Source organism: Coffea arabica, chromosome 6e (assembly GCF_036785885.1).
Source record: "Coffea arabica cultivar ET-39 chromosome 6e, Coffea Arabica ET-39 HiFi, whole genome shotgun sequence".
NCBI classification, from domain to species: Eukaryota; Viridiplantae; Streptophyta; class Magnoliopsida; order Gentianales; family Rubiaceae; genus Coffea; species Coffea arabica.
The window spans coordinates 8,191,125-8,203,689 of NC_092321.1; the positions used below are offsets into that span (position 1 = coordinate 8,191,125).

General features: G+C 35.3%; 1 protein-coding gene across 2 annotated transcripts; it reads left to right on the top strand.

Moving 5' to 3' along the window:
- The first annotated feature begins 7,289 nt into the window (after positions 1–7,289).
- On the top strand, positions 7,290–9,594 carry LOC140009441 (protein SPEAR3-like). 2 transcript variants are annotated; one of them, XM_072054921.1, is made up of 6 exons: positions 7,290–7,607; positions 7,743–7,969; positions 8,144–8,245; positions 8,809–8,879; positions 9,151–9,238; positions 9,354–9,594. In XM_072054921.1, the coding sequence occupies exons 2-6, from the start codon at positions 7,751–7,753 to the stop codon at positions 9,459–9,461; spliced, it is 588 nt and encodes a 195-aa protein (XP_071911022.1). In that variant the 5' UTR covers positions 7,290–7,607; positions 7,743–7,750; the 3' UTR covers positions 9,462–9,594. The 2 variants fall into 2 exon arrangements, with proteins under 2 accessions (XP_071911022.1, XP_071911021.1); XM_072054920.1 differs by having other exon boundaries at positions 7,293–7,969.
- Positions 9,595–12,565: the final 2,971 nt, after the last annotated feature.

The following is a 12,565-nucleotide window of genomic DNA, read 5'->3' on the forward strand; positions in this document are numbered from 1 at the left end:
TAAAAAGAAAAAGAAATGCTTTTCCCAGCCAACTATTATTTATCTATTATTGCAACAATGTCCAAAGTTCATAAGAAGAAGATCCGGATCATCATGATGTATGTGATGATAGAGTACAAGTCAATCTTTTTGAAGATCTTTAGACGACGATTCCCTGCTTAATTAACTCATAAAGTCGAGAAAACAGCAGTGTAACCCTGGAGACACATAGACCCCAAAAGCTGTTAAGATGAGGATTAAGTACAAGTTCCCTGTGCAATCTGTACTAGTGCACGCAGTTATAAATAATCAGTGGGAATCTCATTTGTTTATGGGATTGAGGTTGATACGGTGTGTGGTTGGATTGATTTGGAACCGGTGGCGTTGTCTGCAGATGCTGACCAGCTGCCTGCGGTTGGACGGATATGTTTATCGATTTGTCTCTGCACACAATACGGTTTTAATTAATTAATCAATTATAAATCCCTCTAGAGCATGGTTTAGCGGCAAAGATGGACGCTTAAGCTCTTTTCTTGTAAAAGACTCCAATGGTCCCTCAACTTTTACCATTTTAACATTTGGTCCCTTAATTTTTAAAATGTCTATTGGGTCGTTAAGCTTCTCAATTTGGCTTAAATGGTTCCGAATACCAAATTCAACGAGGATAGTTTTTCTTTTTACCTCCTCAAGATTTGAGTAATGTTAGTTTGTCCCCTCCCTTGTTCGAAGGCTAGGCAAATTGTCCCACTTAACAGTTTTGGGCAAGCATTTTAGAGTTGAGCTAGTTTGGCTAATTCAAATTTATAAAGCTACTAATTTTAACAATTTTATTCAAGCGTGGATTCTATTCTAATATGTAATGAAGGAGTTATTGTTAAATAAAGCATTATTTAAATTGTTTGATTTATAATAACAAATTTAGTGTTAAGCAAGCAAAGAAGAATTTTTTTTTTTTATAAAAAAAAATAACAATATATGCAGTAGTTTATTTTTGTTCTTTTTATCATTTTATTATCAAAATTTATTTTCTATAATAGTGACTATTCTAAAATAAGATACTATTTGATGAAAAATATTTTCTTGTATTTATTTTCTGTCAAATTGTTTCACATCGATGTTGGATTTAATGTTTATTGGTATTTTTTTTATTAAATGGAATCATTATAAGAAAAATAATGATCATGATGGTAATGACGATATTTTTATAATTAAGTTGTTATATAAAGTGAGCATAATTTTGTACAACTGAAGTTGTCACGTTCAGTTAGTCAAACTAGGCAACAATTAATTATTTCACTAAAACCACTAGCTATGCTAATATGGTTGGTTATCTCTAAGATTAGATGGGAGAAATAAACACTAAATTAAGATTTTTTTTTTTGAGGCGTGGGAGAGGTAGGGGAGGTGGAAGGGCCATGAAAATCGCCATTGGCCTAAAGGTTCCACTTTGAACCAAGTTCATTAGTTGGGGACAAAACATTAATTTAAAAGTTGTGGGACTGAAAACGAAGATAGGCTAGAAGTTCAATGACCATTGTTGTCATGTAGCCTAACTTCTCATGCATGTATTATTTCATATTTGATCACTAGGAGTGAGCATAGATTTACTTGGTGCGAATGACAAGTTTGTTTGCTATTAAAAGGTGAATATATAGAATTTTGTCTGTTCACTAATTAATAACTCTACGATTTTAATTAAGGAATCAGTACTGGTTTTAGAGGAATAACGGCCAAAGTGAGAAAAGGAAAAGAAAAGGGAGTGTTACTTAAATGGGTGAAGGATTGCGGATGCTGGGAAATAGCAAGAATAATGCATTCTCTTGTAGCTTTGCATGTGCCCACAATCTATAGTAGATATTCCTTCTCTACAATCTTTCCATCTCCCACTTAATTCTGTCTTTCTTTGTACTAAATCAAATCAATGCACCAAACAACATCAAATCGAACCTAATCAACATATTCCCTGCAATTATTTACTTTATCTTATCAGGAATCGATGTTTCTCTTTTCGTGGGTTAGGAAACAGCTATTAAAACTATTGAGCAAGGCAGGAAAGCGCAAATATGTTAGCTTGTATTTTACCTCAAAAATCTACTGCAGGAAAAAAATGAAGTGCAGCTTATATTAATTTATTGACCCCCAAAAGCCTCCTCGGACAAAAAAGGTACCCTCAAAATACTTCTTGACTAGCTTCTATAAAAGTCTGGTGGCTCAAGTTCGAGTCTGATCAGGTCGAAGCTACAAATCAGCGTGAGCCAAGCTTAATTATAAAATATAAACAAGGAACATGAACAACTTTTTAAGAAAGATTGAACTTGTTAAGCTAGGGATCGAATCAAAAATCAATCCAACGAACGTCTTTTGGTAGTAGATGAATTTGGAGAAGTCAATAAAACTAGAGTGTTATATTATTTATAATGGTTTTTTTTTTTTTTGCATTTAATTACACCTTTTTTTAAATCAGAGAACAAGTCCCGAGGCAGACAATTTTGTGCATTACTATTCAGAATTTCGTATGCATTGAGATATAACGTATAAAAGCTTTGGTTTAAAGCAACCTATATACCTCTGTAAATTTCCGCTGGTACGTTTGAGGGGCCAAAGGCCTTTGTAAATTATAATACGGTTTCATAAAAAAATGAGCCACTGTCTTTAAATATGACTTATTATTTTATGTGTTAGAGCCGATGAAGCTGCTCAACAAAATAAAAAACAAAAACCAGGAAATTTATTATTATTTTTTTCTAAAAGCTTGGAGAAGACTATATATTCTGTTTGGACGTCGTTAGCCATGGGTGGTTGTGACACATATCAAGAAGACACTAAAAAATGGCCATTTCTTGACCGCTTGAAAGAAAGAAAGAAAGAAATAGCCTAGGAGGATTTGAATAATACATATTTAATCGTTTAGTATTTGGGATGTCAAACTTTTTATCCCTGATTGTTGGCAGAACCAAATAATTTGAAAACGAGCGATGCAGGGCATCATCTTGATGCTTCTTCTGTAGTTTTAATTAATTCAAGTTTTTTGGGTTCTGGAATTTGACTAATGGAAAAACCTCTTAATTTATTGACTTCGGACCCCAGCAAACTTACGCATCTTTGGAGACGTAGGCGGCAGGCATCGATCCTTGGAGCCCAGAAGCCCTTTTCTCCCTCATCATTCTTTATCCTTAAATCGGTCGTATGTGGGCATATTATGTCGTCGACTGCCAAATTCATGTGATACTAATTTAATCGATGGTAAAAGTTGAATTCGAATGAGAAAACATATACAAATCAACCTTGCGTTGGAAAAACCCTACTAATTAATACTGCTTCCAATGCCGACGCTTGGGCACATTGGAATGCAGGCGCTTCATTGGCGTTTGACACGTAGCCACGGGCCAATATGCTCGGGCATCTCATGTGCACGTGCTGATCATATATGCATGTCATGTCAACTTTATTCTCATGCATACGGAGGATTGAATTGGATGTTAAGATAAAAAGAATTGTAAGCAGAATATCGTTGATTCGTAAATTTTTACTAATTAACAAAATTCATTCTTAAAACCATTGAGCTTGTTTCACTGTCCACCAAAGAGGGACTTGGGCTATAGGCGCTGGGGGTTTAACTTTCACCTGTAGCAGAAAAAATTTAAAGATGGTGTCAAAACACCCATTTGGTTTATACAGGTTTGAATACTTGCTAGCCCTTAACACAAGTCTCTTTAGACTTCTCATTCTTTATAACTTCGGATAGAATAAGTTATACAATTATTATCGTTTTCGAAAAAAAAAACAAAAATCATTCTTAAAAAAAATAAATATATATATGAATTATTTTTTAAATAAAATTACAATCAATTCACAATTATGAAAAAGATATAAGACAACTCAACAATATTACAGACTAATTCAAATAGTGTGTAAGAAGTATTGACATACAATTAGACACAAATATGAACTGAATTAAATATGATTTGACAAATCTGAGCCATAAGAGCGTCTTATGGCCATTTTGATTGAGACCAATGTATTTTCTTAAATCCTAATTATTACTCCATATATTAACGAAGGGATGAAATGTTGATTACCAAGTGTGACTTTTTTTTAAAAAAAAAAATGTTACCAAGTGTGCTGTCAATATTGCCATCCAACTACGTGTCTCGTTTACTTTACTTTTTGGTTGAACGGTTTAAAAGGGTTGGGTCATTAAAGGGTGTTTGAAACCACTGAGCTTTGTCTCGATGATGGTCACAAAAAAGGAACTAATGTTATAGGTTAGTGGCTCGAATCCTACTTATAGCGAAAAAAATTTAAAGGAGGTATTTGAGCACCCTTTTAGTTTAGTTAGATCTGTATACCTGATAGATTCTTACACAATCTCTTTAAACTGCCCCTTCTAATGATAGATTATGTTATAGGAATGTTATTCTCTTATATAGTTTTTTTAGACGCTCCTTTCCCTAGAATATATTAGTTTATAGAAATGTTATCGTTGCGGCATCTGTTAATTTTTTACACAGTCTCTTTAAACTCTTCCTCTCTAGGATAGATTAGGTTAGCCTTTTACATAACCTCTTTAAACTCCCATTCTCTAGGATAAATTAGGTTATAAGAATGTTACCATTATAGCAAAAAAAAAAAAAAAATTAAAGTGTGTTTGGCCAAGACTGTTGGTTTTATTCGCTAGTACTGTTATATACCCTATCTTCTGTTTTACAAACCCTCCGCAAGGACCACAGAGCCCTTACTTTCCCTGCTCTTTCCCCGTCCATCTCCTCGGTTTACAATGAAAATACAAGTACTTGTGATGTTTAGGAAATGATGCTGTCTTTTTTATTTTTTTCTTTTGAATTTTTGCGTGAGTTCACATGTCTGTTTAACAAATGATAGGACTTACTTTCCACCACACAACAACTCATAAAATATGACCCACAAATCATGCGTGGAACAGCTCAATTAGATATTGGTTTATTGGTGCAAGGCAGCTCAGAATTATATGCTTTTATATGGTTTTTGACCAGAGTAATTGCCATGGATCCACAGTGGACATAAAGTAACCCTAGCGCACGTAGTCATACATACAAGTTGCGGAGAGGAAGCGGAGAGTGTGAGAGTCAAGCTAATCGCCACGTAGCATGGATCCACACTGTCAATATATAATTTTTTTATATTAATAGATTTAAAACATATCAAATAATATGAATTTAAATTTAAAATTTAAATAAATCATGTCATATAACATTAATTCAAATTTAAAATTTTTTTGATCAGTTCAAATTTAAAATTCAAATTATATATACGTGACATACATTCATAATTGTTAGTGTAAAAAAATCAGTATACTGTTAATGCATAAAATATTAATTCTTTAAATAAACTCTTGAAATCATTTTCAAGAAAATATGCTATAAGATTTCCAAATTTCCATGAAAGTGTTGAGAAATCATGGTCATGGTAAAATCTTAACTTCTTTCTAATGATTGACTTGCTATGCTAAAATAAATGGCGCAAGCCAATATCTAAATTTTCTTTCTCATCAATCCCGCATTATGCCCGTCTAAATTTGTAGTACCTTTGAATTTCCTGTTTAGCTTTGAAAATAGTCGTTTTTTTTTTCTTTTGAAAGGATGGAAGGACGCAGTGGAAAGGAGAGATGGATTGGGTTCTCTAATTTATGCAATTCTCTTGATCCATGATTAAGTAGTTGCTCATTAATATGACAAAAATTAGCTCCATAAGTTTTTCTAAGAGAACTCTTTGTGTTTATTTATAAGGTCAATCACAAAAACCCCCTTTTGATGTTTGATTAATTTTGCAATTTACCCCCAAATGTTTTATTTCTCTCACTTTATTCCTTATGTCTGTCTAACTCATTAAATGTACCATTAAAACATGATTGTTCACAGAAATACCCCCATTTTAACCATTTTGTGACCAAATCATCCCTCTTCATGTATTATTCGAAAACGACCTTCACAAGTTTTCAAAGCCAATTGCTTCAAGTTTTTTTGCATCTATTGAGTATCAATCACACCAAAAATTTCTCTTTCATCCACAAAATTTATAGGTAAAAAAAATGTTCTATTCTTTTTCAAATTCATTTTCTTACTCTTGCTCTAGATATTGTTCATCATACTGCATAGAAGAACCAACCTAAGAGCTGGAGCGTGTTTTTTTTTCCCTCCATCAGGATGGATATTTTTGGAAATTTAAAAAAATATCGGATTTGAACCTATGGGCATTTTTGTCTATTCATTATTTTTTCGAGGATACCATTGCCCTTTTCATTTTAATTGTCACTACCGTTATAAAAAATTTGCTTTGACTATTAGTCGAGGAATAAAGTGAAAGAAATAAAACGTTAGGCGACAAACTGCAAAATTGACCAAACGTTAGGGGGAGTTTTTAGGATTAACCCTTATTCATATGTAAGAGCATTATGCTAATATATTCACCCACCCATTCTCTCATATGTGTGTGTAAGTGCAATTTGAGCAAAAAGTGCCTGGACTCCTTGAAACGTTTCATTTCGGATTATTTCGTGGTGAAGGAGCTGAGCAAGATCAATTTATGATTGCATTCCGTGTATTTTGACAAATCTAAAACTAATGAAGAGAGAGACAATGGTGTGAAATAAGCTACTTAAGGGCAATCACAAGAATTGAAAGATATTCTTTATTTTTTTTTCCTTTTCAAAAACTACGCTTGGAGACAATTTAAAGGGACAAATTCCGTTTAATTACCCTAGCTAATAATCGATGGGAATTATGTATTTACGTTGCTGAGCATCGAGTATGGGATCGGTATCCACAAAAAAAAAGGAAGGATATGATATGGATTGAAGAGAGGTAGTATGACATAAATAATATGTTTGATGAAAAAATAAATTGCATACTAAATGGTGGTCCTTGTATGGTATGACCCAACAAGCAAATATCTTATGTTCCTATTTTACTCATCGCCATCTTTTCTTAATGTAGATCGAGCTTGGCAAGAATGGATTGCACTCTATCTATTGGCATGTTGTCTCTAAAACTGTCATATTTTCCTCTTCATATATTGCACCATAAATACGACCAACTCATACTTCCACCGTTCAACAAAAGGGTGGTGCTTAAATATATCTTTTGACCGTCGATCGTAATCCGGATAGATACCCACAGGCAAGTGAAACTAACTCATATCTTTTTAATTTTATTGTAATCCATGCAATTATGAATTCACAAGTGCAATCTAAGATGTTAATTTGTCTGCAGTTTTGTCCGGAGGAGAATGGCGTCGACAGTGAAAACGGCGCGTGCAAATGCCAAATAAGAAGAGCGTTGGAGAGTGGTTGTTTTATTACAAACGATTATTATATGAGTTTAGAGATCAGAGACAATCACTTTCAAGTGCTTTGTCTTCCAAGTCCATGAATATTGTGGCCAAGAAAAATTTTTATTTTTTAAATATAGGGCTTTTTTTTATGGAAGTTTTCAACAAAAAAATGAGCTAGAACAGTATAAAATCCAACCATATATACATTAATGAATCCTGTAAATCTAGATACAATCTGATCCAGCGATGCAATAATTACTAGCCTTCAAAGTGTTGACAGCTTAAAAAGGGTGTTGAAGATCTCTGCTTCCACTGCACAGGTTAGCAAGAAATTTTCATTTCAACAAGTTGTTAGAAGGGATTCTCTCTCCTCTCTTTAATTATCAGTGTATCTCATCTCATCCCATCCCATCTCCGACTGCTGCTCCAATCATCATCTAAAACTACACACACAGACACACATATGGGCAGCGGTTACTATGGCGAGCCAAACTTAGGAAATGAAAGATCATCTTCGTCAGGGTCATCAAGAAAAGGCAGAAAGGGGAACTCAGACAAGCCCAAGCAACCTCAAAGAGGCCTTGGTGTTGCTCAGTTGGAGAAGATTAGACTGCATAGCCAAATGGGCTGCTCTAGTTATCTTCCTTCTGCTCAGAATCCCTATTCTCCTAACCTCAGCCAGGTCTCCATAAAATATACTTCTACATCTCTCTCTTTTTTCTTTTTCAACACCCCCCCCCCTTTTCCCCCCTCTCTTTTTGTTTCCCCCCTCTTGTTTTGGGTTGTCTTTGTTGACATCAATCTTTTTTTTTTTTTTTTGGAACTTTTGAGCTGATAATTATACATTCTTTTGCAGGAGGATGTGAGACTTCAAACAGCTTATTCATCATCGTCTTCCTTCTCATATTCAACGCCATCCTCCTCTTCTTACGGTTTCCCCAGCCACCAAAACATTGGGGTAAGAAGACTTTTTAGTAGTCGAGAAAAAATGTTTCATAGCAGACGATTTCTTCACATTTGACTGCCCAAAAAAGTCTTGCCCCGATGAGTCTCTACGGTTGGGTTGGGGGAGGGTGGGGAAGGTAAAAGAATAGTTCTATGCAGGTATAGTTGACGACGGATTCTTATTTACTATCTCATGCTTCTGCTGGTAGATTGACCTCCAAAGCATCTCCTTCTTGATCCCCTTTTTCTGATTTATTGATCTAAACAGATGGTAGTAGTAATATAAGTTTCAAGTCTACCAACGGATTGCAAGTTCCTTGTATCAAACCCTAAGTTAGCCCTTCTGCTCAAAGTTTCCTCATTTATTAGTAGAGCGAAGAAAAGAAATAATGAAATTTCGTAATTAGCCCATGAATTAGCATGCATGTGTTCGGAGATAACGTTTTTTTTCTTCCAAGAAATTATGCAGCAACTACTTCTTGAGCACAGATTTCCAAAAAAGATATGCTTCTATAAATCAGAAGAGGCGAATTTGCGTGAATTGCGCTTATGTTTGATCATCACTATGTTTTTCAGATGGGAATGAGCGACTTGGAAGGAAGAGCAAATATAAGATATGGAGATGCCCAGCCTACCACTACAACCAGGTACCAATGCATACCAAGAGAATTACATTTTATTTGACCTCTTTTTTTTTTTTTTTTTGGCTTTTGGGGTTCAATGAAGTATAATGATCTTAAATCTTTTTCTTTGGAAGAGCTTCTATGCGCAATTTCCTAATTCTTTGTCTCAGTTTGTTGAATTTAATTGAATATGAAGAAATATTTATTTTTCTCTTCATTTTTTCAGTCAGTAAGTATGTACTAGCTTTTTTGTGTATACTATTAATGATAGAATTCTTGAATTCAACAATATCAGATGGCCCCCGGGCAACACATTCTTCGATTATTCCCAACAATATGCACAACCAAACATGACTAGACAGCTCTTGGACCTACAAGTAGAGGTATTTAGCTACATTGTCACATGAAATTAACGTTATGGTTGATAACTAGGACACCAAATAAATTCCAGTGTCATCTAACAAATTGCTTTTGGTTTGGACACTATTCATCTAACAGGACTCGTATGAAAAGAGGCGGAAGAGAGACGGAAGCGACTCAAGTAGTCACAATTCTGAATCAAATTGCCGTGAAGACTTAGATTTGGAGCTTAGACTTTCACTTTAATCTACATATTTTTCATGTGACACTCTGTGCATGATTTTCTTCCTCATGAATTATCAAAGTAGAATAGTATCGTGCCCAAAATTCGCACAATTCATTCAGCACAAGTTTATGCAATTGGATTGTCACTGTGTAATTGAAGGTACATTGACTTTCAATGAATCAACACATTTTATAATTTGACATAGCTTTTACCCTTTGGTTAGGTTCAAAGATTGACATGCGGGACAATGAGTTTCATGACACGAATCATTTCTGTTCTCTTATTCCTTCTGTTCAAAAGCATCATACTTTATTAAAGAAGGTTAATAAAGGAGGGAACACAAAAAATCTTGATAAGAAAAACTCAGTACTATAAGATGTAAAAATTTCTTTTGCGCGCGGTAAACGGGAAAACTTTTTGCGCCGTACTTTTGTGTTTACCTTTGATTTAGTCGCCTAAGTTATTAGGAAGAGGGTAATTATCATTGATTTGTTGGATATTTGTCCCATAATTGTGGTCTGGGAAACAGTCACACGGGGTAGAGCGTGAAACATTAGCCGTGTACTTGAACATAGCAATGGTAGTGCTTTGCCAATTATGTTGACCGTTGCCTTAGAAGCATGAAACATTGCCTTTCATTTGCCCAATATCACAAGGAAAAACCTTCCTAACCATCTCCGAAGGAGAAGACAGGGTAAACGGTGGCAAAGAATGTGATGTTACTGGGTGATGTTGCATTAGTGAAGAGTGCTGCATCTCATTGTATGATTTGGCTGCAGATTGAATCAATTAAGAGATATATTCTGATACTACACTGTCAAGAATCCAATCAGAGTCGAGCATCATAGTTGATACACTTTTGAAGGAGAAGACAGGATAAACGTTGGCAAAGAATGTGATGTTACTGGGTGATGTTGTGTTAGTAGTGAAGAGTGCTGCATCTCATTGTATGATTTGGCTGCAGATTGAATCAATTAAGAGATATATTCTGATACTAGACTGTCAAGAATCCAATCAGAGTCGAGCATCATAGTTGATACACTTTTGAAGGAGAAGACAGGATAAACGTTGGCAAAGAATGTGATGTTACTGGGTGATGTTGTGTTAGTAGTGAAGAGTGCTGCATCTCATTGTATGATTTGGCTGCAGATTGAATCAATTAAGAGATATATTCTGGTACTAAACTGTCAAGAATCCAATCAGAGTCGAGCATCATAGTTGATACTATTTTGAAGCAACCAAAATTGCCTTATTTGCCCACTAGGGCCAGTAAAATTTGAAGGATTTCTTAGGTCAGATTGGCTATAGTATGAAGCATAATATAGCTGTGTCCGGTTGACACCAGTTTGCCATGCATAGAAATGTAGAGAGTGACAACTGACAATGTGGTTCCGGAGACTAGTAAGTACAGCTTCAGAAGCTCATTCGTTCAAAATCAGCAAGAGCTGTTATTTGATGACACATGCGGCATTTGCGCAAAGCAATTCGTGCTTTGATAAGCTTAGGCATTCGGCAGTAGACCGTGCCGTTTTCGCATAGATACTAGTACTGTACTGGGGGTAGGATTAGGACCAGTGAGCTAAAATAATCCTGTTAAGTGACTTAGGTGTCAAATGGTTTACAAAATGTATCCCTCCTCTTTCTTTGTTTTCTTGTCTCTTCTTTGATGATGCATTTTTAGAATCTATGTAAAAAATTAGAAACGTAGAGCACCCTTTTTAGAAGATGAACGTTTTAAATATTTGAACCGTGTGTATAAGAACTTATAAATTCTAGAGGTGTACAAGCATTTGAGGCCACGACCTTCAAATGCATTGACCTTAAACAAAGTAGGCATTGAGAGGAGCATAGCCAATCCTTGCTCTTCCTGCTATTACATAATTTATCCAAATATACGGGGAGGATTGCTTGACATCAGTTTACACAAAAGATGTTGCTTACAGTGTTTCTTAATTGAGTAGTCTCTAAAAGAAGCGTAACTGAATAAAGATAGAGTTCTTGTAAACTTGGTTGGTGTTTTCTAAGAGTAAAGATTGTGTCCTTGTGTGCTGGTGGTTCACCAGCTGATTCAATAGTTCAGTTGGCACTTGGGGGTAATTGATTTGGTTGAAACACCACGGAAAATGTGTTTTAGTCGTGTCATTTGCCTTGGAGTCAAGCCTCCATTGAACTTTTTGACTAGTCTTCTATTACACATCAGCTGAGTTCCTAGTTGCTAATACGAAAAACAAAATCCAAGTTAAACCGTCAAAAGTTAGTGTTGCAGTTCATTAGCACCCTCAGAGCTTCCTAAGAAAACGTAACCTAACAAATAAAGCAATTGAAGGTTCTACCATTTTGTTCGAAAATGCCTAGACGAATGCATGGTAATATTCTCGAAATAGCTATCTGACAGTATGCACTTGAGTCTTTCTATGGTTGCAGTTTGAAAACTGATGTATGCGACTAGTTTTTGCGTACTATTCACAGAAAGAGAATTAGGTTTTCGGAATGTTTTGTGAGTAAAGTCACTTCTCCACAGACTTTTAATGTGATGAGTTATTAAAACCTATTGATGTGTTAAAAAAAAAAGATTTGAAGGCTAACGGTTGAGAGTGTTCTGTGAAAATTGATGGAAGTGTTGCTTTCACCGTAGGATAAATTTATCATTGGATTATATGCTCAAATCTACATGTAAATTGTTGAACTAATTTTCTGGAATGCTGATTTGACGAAGCCTGGAAATCAATGTTTTACCTGCTTCCCCAAGTACTATTCTGGAGATGGATCGACATCCCTTCCGTTTCGTTACTGAGTTGTGGTCAAATACTTGGACCTCTGAAACCAAGCAAGTGACTCCAGCTTCTGGCACTGCTCCCATTTTTTGCCCAATTTTCCGTCAACAAATGGGCTAAAGATTCCAAGAACAACAGCGTCAACAAGCCTTGATGAGGCCTGCCAATTCGTTTGTGCATGTTTTCTTGACAGATTGTGTGAATTCAAGGCTGTCATTATCAGGTTGCACAAACAGATTGGCACGCCCGATGGGACGCATCAAGAAAAAATTGGCACTTCTAGAGGAACACATCAGCTAATTCTAATGTCCAAGGGTTTTGGTGCAAGACATTGTTCAGATCATAGTGTT